The 13,164-nt window shown below is 46.1% G+C and overlaps 1 protein-coding gene across 1 annotated transcript in view; it reads right to left on the bottom strand.

Moving 5' to 3' along the window:
- The window catches only part of ak5 (adenylate kinase 5), a 64,505-nt gene that overhangs the window by 7,574 nt on the left and 43,767 nt on the right, over positions 1–13,164 (bottom strand). Inside the window, exons 9-11 of the mRNA XM_063220250.1 lie at positions 9,220–9,262; positions 8,062–8,112; positions 4,441–4,604 (exon numbers count right to left, since the gene is read on the bottom strand). Coding sequence (XP_063076320.1) covers positions 4,441–4,604; positions 8,062–8,112; positions 9,220–9,262 — 258 coding nt within the window. The remainder of the gene's footprint in view (positions 1–4,440; positions 4,605–8,061; positions 8,113–9,219; positions 9,263–13,164) is intronic.

The following is a 13,164-nucleotide window of genomic DNA, read 5'->3' as shown; positions in this document are numbered from 1 at the left end:
CTAAGACATCTGTTGGTTTCCTGGCTGTCATCACTTCCACTGTGACGGCTACATCATCTTCCTGACTGGCAATCAACCTGTTATGCAGACTCCTGCTGTGAGACTACCATCAGATGAAGTGGTTTTAGCACAATACTCCTAGAATCCTGATTCCCCGCAAGAGTTTGTTTTCTCAGCAGCATCCACTAGCCCCTTAAGACGCGGCTTTATACATTTGTTGTTACCAGTATGGTAATGACCAAGTCGTGGCGCATTACTAAAGGCCCTGTGTTGTGTCATAGTATTGTAGTGCTATGGTAGTTACATTTCAATGACTATTACAGCATGCCACTGGAGGTACGGCGCGCATTAAGGGGCTACACGACAAAACTGAGCTGTGAGAGCAGTGGAGGTCCCGCCGCTTTAGTTCTGGCACCTGGCGGACTTTTGACGCATTTGTTGACATTCAGCTGGTGATCGGACGACACAGAAAAAGTTTACTTGATATTGAAAATTAAATAATTTTCGTGATACGCATATTGCAACGTTTGATATCGCGATCTCGATACATTTTCGATATATCGTGCAGCCTTGGTCTGAACCAAATGACTCTCCTAAATCTGGGGCTGCAGCTTGAATCACTGAGTCAATCAATCATCAATCAATCATCCAGAACTCCTCTCAAAGTTGGCGTGCTTTCAGTTGGCTCCAGGACCGTGTACTAAACTGGATAGAGTCCTATCTATTAAATAGGGCCCAATGTGTTAAGATAAATGATAAAATATCTTCCTTAAAAGCATGCTCTATGGGGGTGCCACAAGGTTCCATATTGGGACCTTTGTTGTTCAGCACTTACATAAATGATCTTCCATCTGTATGTGAGGGTGTGGAGATACTGATGTATGCTGACGACACTGTATTATTTACACACGGCAAAGATCCAGTACAGGTGGCCAGCAAATTGACTCAAACACTAACTAAGGTCTCAATGTGGTTAAAAACCTCCTGTCTCACACTAAATACCAACAAAACGGTCACAATGTATTTTCACAATAGATTTAAACTAAATGTTGTTCCAGACATACAGTGCCCTCCATAATTATTGGCACCCCTAGTTGAGATGTGTTAAAAGCCTTAAAATAAATTCAGTGTTTATTGCAGAAGAATACTGTCACACTGAAAATTGTAGGAAAATGTAGCCTTCAACTCAAATGAATTGTAGGAAAATAAAAAAAATCCCTGACTAAAAAATAATTATTTTTCATTAAATCACCTGTTCCACAATTATTGGCACCCTTAACAATTCCCAGGAAATAAATATAATTGAAGCATTTATGTCATTTCTACAGTAGTTTACAAAGTTTACCAGAGTATGTAGGAACATTTAATTAGTAATTCATCACTTCCTGTTTCCCTGGGGTATAACTATGACGTGACACCGAGGCCATTTCTCTTATCCACTCTTAAACATGGGAAAGACAAAGGAACACAGCATACAAGTGAGGCAGATGTGCGTCGACCTTCACATGTCAGGCAGAGGCTACAAGAAGATTGCCACTCAACTGCAGCTGCCCATATCTACTGTGAGAGGAATAATTAAGAAGTTCAAAACAACTGGAACAGTGGTAAACAAGCCTGGACGAGGACCCAAGTTTATTTTGCCACCACGCACAGTGAGGAGGATGGTAAGAGAAATCAAAATATCTCCAAAGCTCACTGTTACAGAATTACAACAAATGGTAGCATCCTGGGGTCACAAAGTCTCCAAATCAACCATCAGGCGCTGTCTACACGCCAACAAGCTGTTTGGGAGGCATGCACGGAGAAAACCTTTCCTCACCCACAATCATAAACGCAAACGTCTGGAGTTCGCCCAGCGGTATTGGGGCTTCAACTGGGACCGTGTGCTTTGGTCAGATGAGACCAAGATTGAGCTTTTTGGCAACAAACACTCTAAGTGGGTCTGGCGTGCCACGAAAGATGCGCATGCTGAAAAGCACCTCATACCCACTGTGAAGTATGGGGGTGGGTCAGTGATGCTGTGGGGCTGTTTCGCTTCCAAAGGCCCTGGGAAGCTTGTTAGGGTGCATGGCATCATGAATGCTTTGAAATACCAGGACATTTTAAATCAAAATCTGTTGCCCTCTGCCAAAAAGCTGAAGATGGGTCGTCACTGGGTATTTCAGCAAGACAATGACCCTAAACATATGGCCAAATCTACACAGAAATGGTTAACCAGACACAAAATCAAGCTCCTCCCATGGCCATCTCAGTCCCCAGACCTCAACCCCATTGAGAACCTGTGGGGTGAGCTGAAGAGGAGAGTACAGAGGAGAGGACCCAGGTCTCTGGATGATTTAGAGAGATTCTGCAAAGAGGAATGGCTGAAGATCCCTCTTTCTGTCTTTTCCCATCTTGTGAAACATTATAGGAGAAGATTAGGTGCTGTTTTGTTGGCAAAAGGGGGTTGTACAAAATATTAACAACAGGGGTGCTAATAATTGTGACACACATTATTTGATGTCAAATAATTATTTCTTTATGTGGGATTTTTTCCCCACTGAATAAATGCACTTGTATTGAAGGTTGGATTTTTCTCTTTTTTTCCATTAAGGTCCCATATTATTAAGAGAAAAATAATAATAATTGGAAGCTAAAAAACACATCTCAACCAGGGGTGCCAATAATAATGGAGGGCACTGTATATGTTGATGGAACAAAGCTAAATAATGTTGATGAGTTTAAATATTTAGGTGTGACCTTAGATTCTACTCTTAGTTTTAAGAAACACATTAAAAAGCTGGGTAATACTGTAAAGTATAGCATATCAAATTTTAGACATATCCGTAACTCTCTGAGTATTGATGCTGCTGTGACTTATGTCAATGCTATGATTATCCCACCTGCATTATTGTTTATCAAGCTGGTCCCAGGCCAACAAGACTGTCTTAAAATCCATTGATTCACTATACAAGCAGGCCTTGAAGGTCCTAGATAGAAGATCTTTTCAGTACCACCATTGTCCTATACTGAGCAAGTATAATATGCTCAGCCTTGAAAACATCATACAATTTTCTGATCTGCGGCTAATCCATAAAATTATTCACAATGCAGCACCCCCACCCCTAAGAACATTTGTTCAACCCTGCTCTGAATTGATGAGCAGAACGTCAAGATCCACCATTAGGGGTGATTGTAGTCTCCCAATCCGACGAACTGCTTTTGCTCAGTCAGCCTTCTCCTTCAAGGCAACCAAAACATGGAATAGTCTACCCAGTAACCTAAAAAGTATTACTGATTATCAGGCCTTCTCAAGGGGTGTGAAAAAATGGATATTAACCAACCAGTCTTGTCAACATTAATCATATGTTTTTAAAATATGACTCACACTGTATGCCATTTTAGTGTGTGTGTGTGTGTGTGTGTGTGTGTGTGTGTGTGTGTGTGTGTGTGTGTGTGTGTGTGTGTGTGTGTGTGTGTGTGTGTGTGTGTGTGTGTGTGTGTGTGTGTGTGTGTGTGTGTGTGTTTGACCTATGGCCTATGGATGTGCTTACTTGTTTATATCTTGTCTATGTTATTGTATTTTAATATTTGTTTTACCTGTCCAGGGACTGCAGATGGAAATTAGCTATATAGCTATAATCTGGCACAAGCCATCTCTTTACTTCTGTAATCAATGTGTATTGTGCATGGTCCCTGTTGAACTAAACTAAATAAACTAAACTAAACTGAGTCACCTTCCCAGACATCTGTTGGTTTCCGTCACTTCCACTGTGACAGCTACATCATCCTCCAATATGACGGCTACATCATCCTCCTGACTGGCAATCAACCTGTTATGCAGACTCCTGCTGTGAGACTGCCATCCTCCTCGTGCTATGTACAGTATGTCTGAACCAAGTGACTCTCCTAGATCTGGGGCTCATAAGGATATTAGTGGGTGTCATCTGTCCACCACAGACTTCCTTGTGAAGACCTGGAGGTTGTTGGTGGTGTGTTGTGTATGTTAGGTAAGACAAGAGGTGAATGTGACTCTTTACATCTCTATGAGAGACAGAACAGAGAGAGAGAGAGAGAGAGTGAGAGAGAGGAAGAGAGAGTGAGAGAGAGTGAGAGAGAGAGAGAGAGAGAGAGAGAGAGAGAGAGAGAGAGAGAGAGATTGTGTGTGAGTGCGTGTGTGTGTGTGTGTGTTTACTGAGCTTGCACTTACACAAGAAATCTATGCAAGTTAAACAGATAACAAGGCAGAGAGGGAGTGAGGAACAGAACAAGACCCTGTGTGTGTGTGTGTGTGTGTGTGTGTGTGTGTGTGTGTGTGTGTGAGAGAGTGTGTGTGCGTGCGTGCATGCGTGTGTGTGAGTGTGCTTGCTTGCGTGTGTGTGTGTGTGTGTGTGCGTGCGTGCATGCATGCGTGTGAACATGTGCGCATGTGCGTGCGGCGTGCATGCGAGTTGCTCTGACCTCGGGCAGTGTCTCTCCTCCCTCCAGCAGGTCCCGTAGGTAGCGGCTCCTCTCGCTGTGAGACTGCAGCTCGTTGCACAGGATCTCCCCCGGGGTCAGCCGCCTCAGGCCATAGCGCTCCTCCAGACGCTCACAATGCAGAGCCTTCCCCGAGCCAGGGCCACCTGTGGTGACCGCACAACACACGGACACGGACAAACAGACAAACACGCACACACACACACACACCCACACACACACACACACACACACACACACACACACACACACACACACACACACACACACACACACACACACACACACACACACAGACAGGGACACACACACACACACACACACAGACACGCACGCACAGACAGACAGACAGACAGACAGACAGACAGACAGACAGACAGACAGACAGACAGACAGACAGACAGACAGACAGACACACGCGCACACACACACACACACACACACACACACACACACACACACACACACACACACACACACACACACACACACACACACACACACACACACACACACACACACACACACACAGAGATCCAGAGACAGACACACAAACAGGGACACAGACACAGAGACAAAAGCACACAGAGACAGACGAAAACACAGACATCAGGGAAGCAGCACATTGTACACAGAGCACAGGGTTGCCGTCTCGTCTGGAGAGGTCTGTAGAGATCCGCAACACTAAAGCTTCAAGGTGAATAGCAATGAATAGCAGGAGGGAATGAGGTGCAACTGAACATCATGGCCGAGTAGAGGGGGTTTCCATACGAGTCTCTGATGGGGGCGTTCCAGCATTAAACTATCAAAACCACAAAGCAACATCTGTCTACCGGCTTTAGGCTTAACTGTTGTAAGGATTGATCATGTAAACTGCACAACACACAACAGAGTCATTGGTTCAAAAGACAAAACAACCATCTGTTTACAGGGCGTTGAGTGTAACTATAGTGATGACTGTTTCTGTTTATGTTAACTGCAAAGAACAACCAACACATATGTTACTCCCCCCTTCAGTTGATGTCCTCCAGTGACTTTTACAGCCTTGTGCCAATATCACCCGCTCTCCTTCCGCTCAACACACGCACACACGCAAGCACGCACACACACACACACGCACACACACACCCTCCGTTGCTCTCTGAAGCTCTGATAAAAGCATAACAGATAAGAGTAGGCGTGCTGGGACCTGTGGGGACGTCACAGAGGAGTTTGACCTTGTATCTGCGCAAGAGGATCGGCACAGCCATTCTCATCCTAGTTCATTCAACCCAGTCTAAAACTGATAAAAGTTCTCATTTAAAAATGCACAGATGCAATCAAGGGAGTGCTGCAAGCTTCTGTTCAGAGGTCTGAGCCCCCGAAAAGTACTTTGTAGACAAAAGGTGAGAGGAAGGAAGCCACATCTGAATGTAATTGCTGCACCTGTCTCATCCTGCCAATCAAACTAGGGCTGGCAGACAGACAGGCACACGCAGAATAAAATGGGGCCAGCGCTCCCCTGGTAGGTGTGTGTGCAACCATGAGGCGTTTAAAGTAGAGGATGGAATGTCCGTGACACATTCATTCATGTTGTCTCTGGCTTCATCTTTCCATTTATAATTGCTGGCCTATTACCTCTCTCAGTGTGACAGAACTACCAGGGGAACAGTGTGCATAATCAATAGTAGATGGTGTGTGTGTGTGTGGGCTTGCTTATCAGAACGGACACAGACCTGAGCAATTACGACACCGGAATAGCCATGCATGCCCATTTGTTTTTCTCTGGAAAACCGGATTCCATGAGCAGGTAGTTGAAAATGCTGCGCAACACCAGACGGCTGCACTCATTTGTGGTCCCTGCCCAGCCCAGGGAGTGTATGCCGAGTCTCAGTGTGGCACTTGGGGGTGTCATGGTTCCCTGCATCCATCCACAGCCAGAGCAAATCCTCCTGCATTAGTCATCCATGTTACTGAGTGAACAAGGCGGGCCGACGGTGGAAGGGAGTGGGGATGGCGCTTTCTCTGCCTGCTACGTGAGCGACTGAGTGCCAATGGACTCCTCCATGCATGCAGCCTTCCTTCCATGGCCCCTGTGAGATAGCCATAACTAGTTGCTTATTGAGTCCCCACCTTTAACCCGTTAAGACACGGCGTAATAAAAATGCTGTTACCAGAATGGCCCTGTGTTATGTTATAGTGGTGTAGTACTATGGTAGTTAACTTTCAAATGACTATTACAGCGTGCCACTGGAGGTACGGTGTGCATTAAGGGGCTACTATCTGGGCAATGATCAGAGGAGAGCACTTGAACAAAGGAAAACTTTGGCAGTGACAGTTGCAGTGAGAAAAAAAACATCCTCTAATTGATTTAAAATTCCCTTTGTCTTTCTGCTCCCTCAGAATGCATCATCTTCTTCTTCTTCTTCTTCTTCTTCTTCTTCTTCTTCTTCTTCTTCTTCTTCTTCTTCTTCTTCTTCTTCTTCTTCTTCTTCTTCTTCTTCTTCCTCTTCTTCTTCTTCTTCTTCTTGTCTTTCATCCCTTGCCACCTCTCCTCTCCCCCACACACACACACTGTTATCTGGCTAACAGTGTGGCTCAGTACTAATGTGTCTTTTCAAAAGGAGGAGCGGGAGGGAGGGAGGTGGAATCTCGTCTCCTCCGTCGCTAATACATTCAGTCTGGCTTTCTTTCTCCGCGCGAGCTCCCTGGGTCCCATTACAGGAGCTCTGGCAAGGAGTACTGGGGCTGTGGGGCGGTAGCGTTCAGCTGGGAGCTCATTTGGTTGCCTTTGCTGCCGCCGCCGCCGCCGCTGCTGCAACCGCCTGCCTGGCATCTCTCTCTCTCCTCACACTGTCTCTCCACCAGCATCCCTTAAACTCTACTCTACTGCACGCTGCTTAAAACTCGTCTATCGGTGTGTCTGGAGAGGCAGGTGATCCATCCCCTCGCCCACTTTGCATACACCTCTTTATTTCAATGCCGATATGAGATGGTCGTCAACGGTAGATGCTACCATATGGATTTATTCATAAGATTCTTAATGGGATGGCGTGCCAAGCAAAAGATGGTGTGGCATCTAACAAATGCATGCTATGCTCTATCTCACCTTCTCTAACTCTGTCTCTCTCCCCTCAGGATAAGCGCACACACACACACACACACACACACACACACACACACACACACACACACACACACACACACACACACCTCTGCCACATTGATATCATTGCTATCTCATTAAGTGGCAACCCCAGACAGCTGCTGCTTCTTCCCTCCCTCCCTCTCTGTGTGTGTGTGTGTGTGTGTGTGTGTGTGTGTGTGTGTGTGTGTGTGTGTGTGTGTGTGTGTGTGTGTGTGTGTGTGTGTGTGTGTGTGTGTGTGTGTGTGTGTGTCTGTGTGTGTGTGTGTGTGTGTGTGTGTGTGTGTGTGTGTGTGTGTGTGTGTGTGTGTGTGTGTGTCTGTGTCTGTGTCTGTGTCTGTGTCTGTATGTGTGTGTGTGTGTGTGTGTGTGTCTGTGTCTGTGTCTGTGTCCCTGCACGTGTGTGTGTATGCCTGCGTGTGGGGGTGTAACAATGAGGCAGGTGAGCTGCTGCTAATTGCTTTACCATGAAAACATACCGATCACGAAGATGACCTTTGGTTTCTTCAATTCCACAGGAAGACCAACTGCTGATAGAACAAAAAGAAGAAGAAGGAAAAAAACAAAGAGAAAATGAGGGAGGTGAGAAACAAACAAAACACATCTTTGCATGCTGGAGTGTGGGCATGGACAATAAAAAACATGGTGAGAGACAACTGGTGACTGCCAAACAGGGGATTTGTTCCCGTCTATTGTTTCAGTATGGTGAGTAGCCCTTTAACCCATTGATGATTAAAGCATCTGCAAAAAGGCTGCTGAATGCCTAATCCCTTTTTAAGAAAAGTTGCCCTCAGCCTATAAAAACCTAAATATCTCAGCCTCTGAAGCACATAAAAACATGCAATACGTTGCATTTAAAAGCTGAGACCCTCATCCTGCATTGGACTGTGTTCATTCAGCTCTAACATACCAAGATCTTTAATAAAATCATCTCATGAGCCTGAAATTATGTTGCGTCATGCAGCTCCAGGCACCAGGGCCAATGTTGCGCAACGCAACATCCAGCATCAATGGGTTAATATTCATCCATCTCCCTTTGCACGGCTGAAACTGCCTTACAGTGCCTGCAATATACATATGGTTCAGTAAGTGCTGTCTGGAGTAATCACATCACTTCCACACTGACCTGTATCAAAATAATGGCCTTACTCCTTCTGCCTTTATCTGTTTCTGTTGACTCATCTTTGCTCGCCCCAAACTCACTAGAAACTACAGTGAACCTTTACAACGTATGAACAGCATGTGCGTGCGTGCGTGCGTGCGTGCGTGCGTGCGTGCGTGCGTGCGTGCGTGCGTGCGTGCGTGCGTGTGCACATGTGGGTGTGTGTCTGTGTTTGATGGGAATATGATTCCAGGCCTACCAGCTATTAGACTTTAATATCAGAAGGGTTATATCAGGAAAATCTATGTTTCTGAGGGGTTAACAGGAAATTACAGCCAAGGTACGTGATGTATAACAGGTCAATCTATGAACATCTTGTATGTAGTGAATAACAATATATCAAACTCACATTCAGTCATGTACAATATGAAGTTAACCCATACTCATACACAGTATATCAAGCTCACAGAGAGAGAGAGAGAGACGGGGGGGTAAAGGCAGAGGTCAAACCAAATAATGTGAATGGCATACTCACTGGCTGTTGAACTCCCTGCACATGCGGCCTCCTCCTCATCTGCCTGTCCATGTAAGGGGGTAGGGGAGAAATATGGAGAATAAAGAAAAACAACATGAGAGGAAGAATGGTATGCATTCTAATGTGTTAAGAAATGGCTACTAATAAGTTTGTTGATATCAGACCGATGACCAAGGCATTCACACTACATTCAGTTTACATTACATTACAATACATTTAGCCGACACTTTTATCAAAAGTGTCTTATGGTTATTTACAGGGTATTGGTTACAATCGCTGGAGAAGTGTGGAGGTAGGTGTCTTGCTCAAGGGCACCTCAGACATGGAGTGAGCTTGGGAGTGAAAGAGTGGGATTCGATCCTGCGACCCTCTGATATAAAGCCTGTCACCTTAACCATTAGGCCAAGGCTGACCCCAAGACCAAGTCGTCATGTAATTACTGAAGTAGTAGAGTGGTACTATTTACACTTTTTGAAGGTATAGCAATTTTTAATTAGGGGCTTTTTATGCCTTTATTTGACAGGATAGTCGAAGATGGTGACAGGAAGTGAATCAGACAGAGAGACTTGGAGAGGAACGGGGAATGACCCCAGCCAGACTCGAACCGGGGTCCCCATGGGTGGGAGTGCAAGCCATAGAGGTAGAACATTAGACCAGCGACTAGAATTGTGACACAGCAATTCGCGACAGCACTGGGAAACGGCACATGGTGCCTCCCATCGTGTGTAGGCACCTTCAGTCAATGCAAGTCAATGGAGAACACGCCCACCTCTGTCAAAAAATTGACTAAAACTGTTTGAATATGAAGTAACACATTAATCAAAGACCAGATTTGAAATGTCAGGCTAAATATCTACTTAAATCCTATGAGTTGAGTAAAATGCATTTAAAAATCTAATTATATTTATTATGCAGATACTTAGCAACAAACTTTAACTATTGTCCTTGTGTAGTGTGTTGATGGACATTTTCACATTATTAAGCCATTTTTAACAGAGGTGAAATGTGGGGGGTTTACCGCGCTCCGCCACAGCGCCCCCCCAGGGTATGCATTCTAAAGTCTGTTGAAGCAAAGCAGTCAACCAGTGCCCAAACTCAGCAAGAGGGACAGTAGGGCGCTACTAGCCAAGTAAACTAGCCCCACCCGCCAGCAGCCAAACTTATTTTTGCCTGCGAGTGGATCTATCCTCGCACAATGCCCCAATGCCCTGAGTCTGACGAACCAATCACAACACAGGATACTTGTTTTGATTTGTTTTGAATCTTTGGATGCAAAGTGGACAGGGTCATGAGGGAGTGACGACAAAGCGTTGGAAAAACAATGGGTTGTTTCCATCAACAATCTTCCAATGTGTCATTCACCGGGGCCAGACTAAATTACTCATTCAATCTCACATTTAGGCTGGTTTATCAGGCTAGGGAGCTACTACAACCCGCTGCATATGCCACGCACATCCGTCTCCACTCTGCAGGATGATACGCCACAGAACCACCACGAACACACAGATGATCCCCCAGACTGCAAATGAATTCACCTCCCCTCTTATCGCAGGGCTCTGACAGGAGTACTCCGGACGTTTAAGGCAGGCACACCAGTGAATAATAAAGCGGTTAAAAGGTCATGCGTTTCTTTGTGATGCCGAAAAAAGCAAACCTTTAAATGCCACATCAATTGCTGCAGTAGAGCTGCTGGTGGTCAATGGTGCTTTGTAAAGCATCTCTGTAGCACAGCAGATTACAATGGCCAAGACACCAGGTCTGCAGCCTGACACTTTCGACTAGGTTTGAAAGGTGTTCGTTTTTTATAAAAGTATTTTTTGGGGATTTTTGGCCTTTATTATTACAGGGCAGTATGAGAGTAGACATGAAACGATTGGGAGAGAGAGATGGGGCAGGCCCCGGCCTGACTCGAATCAGGATCCCCATGGGCAATGCAAGCCCAAATGTGAGGGGCTTAGCGCGCTGCGCCACAGCGTCCCCCGAAGGTGTTCAAAGTTCATGCGACTTCGACAGTTTTGTGCATCACCATGTGTGGACCACACATGGGAGACAGGGAGAAGTGACGGCAGAGATGAGGAAAGGGTTAGCTGGGTAGCGGTCACTCTGCTTGGCACTGGCGGTGGCACAGCCTGAGTAGCACTAAGGAGGTGGAGGAGGAGGAGGAGGAGGAGGAGGAGTCCAGAAGGGTGGCATGGATGATGAGCCAGTTTGTCATGTGGACACACCAGCTGGTGCAGTGAATCACCAGCACTGAAAAGAGGGGGCTCAGGGGGTCTCTTGCCTCTCTTCCGCCCCATGTTAGACGCACGCACACAGAAACACACACACACAGAAACACACAAACCTGTACACACATGTGCACACATGTGCACACATGTGCACATACACAGATGCATGTAAGCATTCATGCACAAATATGAACACATGTATGCATGTACACACATACAAAATTGTATGGGTACACACATGAAAGCACATGTGCACACATACATGACCCTCATCCTCCACACGCACACGCTCGCACGCACGCACGCACGCGCACACACACACACACACGCACGCACAAAGCTACAACATGGCTATTCGGATGATGCACAAACACATACAACAAGACCCCAGATGGAGACATGGGCAGCCCTAATGACCTTCTCAGGGGGTTAATCTCAGACAACCTGCATGAGTCACCTCAACTAAACATGCTATTCTGCCATCCAAAAAAAGAGAAGAAAAAAAGCCAAAGGCGTCTCTACAAGGATATTTTGAGGTCGGCTCCAACCCAGACCTTCATTAGCTGAGAGGGAAAGAAGCAGAACAACTCAAGTGTGAACTGGAAAATAAAAAATAAAAATGTGAGACATCCGCTCTAGTGAGCTCTGCTCAGTTCGCCCATCCTCCCCCTTCTCCCGTTTCCTGGTTGTGTAATCTCCTCCCTTGCCCTTTTTCTTCTTCTCGTGCCCCTTTGCCTCTTAAAGTGGCATCCTGCACTTTTAAGTGATGTGCCATGATCACTTAGGAGGGCTGGGTGGAGCATCCCTGGGGATCCCAGAGACGTGGGGAGTAGGAGCTGGTCTGGGTCTGCCCCCTCTTCGTCACAGCAGTCTTGCCGCCTGAACTTCACACAGTTGAAGAGGTGTAAAAGCCTCACAAACTAGTCTGTCTAGCGAAGCCCCATTCCTCAGAGCTGCACATAGCATCTCAAGAGCTTGGCACTTTGCTATCACACACAGTTCTGGATTGTTCTGTCTTCAGAAAAATAAGCCTTAGTTCTTTTAACCCCTTAGTGCAGAACCTATGAACCTATGTTAAATTTACTATGTCCAAAATTGTATTATTATAGATTAATGTCTTAATCTGTTACTTAGGGCTCTTCGTAATGTCATAGCAATGTTGTTATGATGTAGTTGAGTATTTTCAGCAAGTAGTGAATCGCCCGTCGGCGACCCCATCTGCACTGAGAGGCTAGAAAAAAAACAAGTGTTCAAGTGGTAGCTACCGAAGGTCCGTTGGATATCTCTAGCAATAAATAGTAAGATATAATAGCAAGGGGCAGTACAGTAGGACAGTAAACTACTGTATTGTATATCTGTCTGTGAGTAAAAGGGGCCTTTGGGGGTCTTAATGAGTAACACAAATGGACATGGATGGAGGGAGTGGGTGGCCGTGCTGTGCTGTGGGGTGGCCGGTAGTGGCGGAACAATTGTGCACAGGGCCCCAGGGCAAAACACTTATCGGGCCCCCTATATGACCTGACAAGATCAAAACTGGGCCCCCACCACCAATGCAAGAGTGCCCTGGGCCAGGGGCGAATGCCCTGCTTGCCCTCCCTATAGCTCCGGCCCTGGTGGCCGTCCACATGGCCACAGACGGAGACGGGGCTTGGCAGCGGCATTTGGTACCACCCCCCCTCCCCTCCAGGGTGGACACAGACGACAAGAGGGCTTTAGT

This window comes from Engraulis encrasicolus, chromosome 16 (assembly GCF_034702125.1).
Source record: "Engraulis encrasicolus isolate BLACKSEA-1 chromosome 16, IST_EnEncr_1.0, whole genome shotgun sequence".
Lineage (NCBI taxonomy): Eukaryota > Metazoa > Chordata > Actinopteri > Clupeiformes > Engraulidae > Engraulis > Engraulis encrasicolus.
This window is presented reverse-complemented; position numbering and strand designations above follow the sequence as displayed.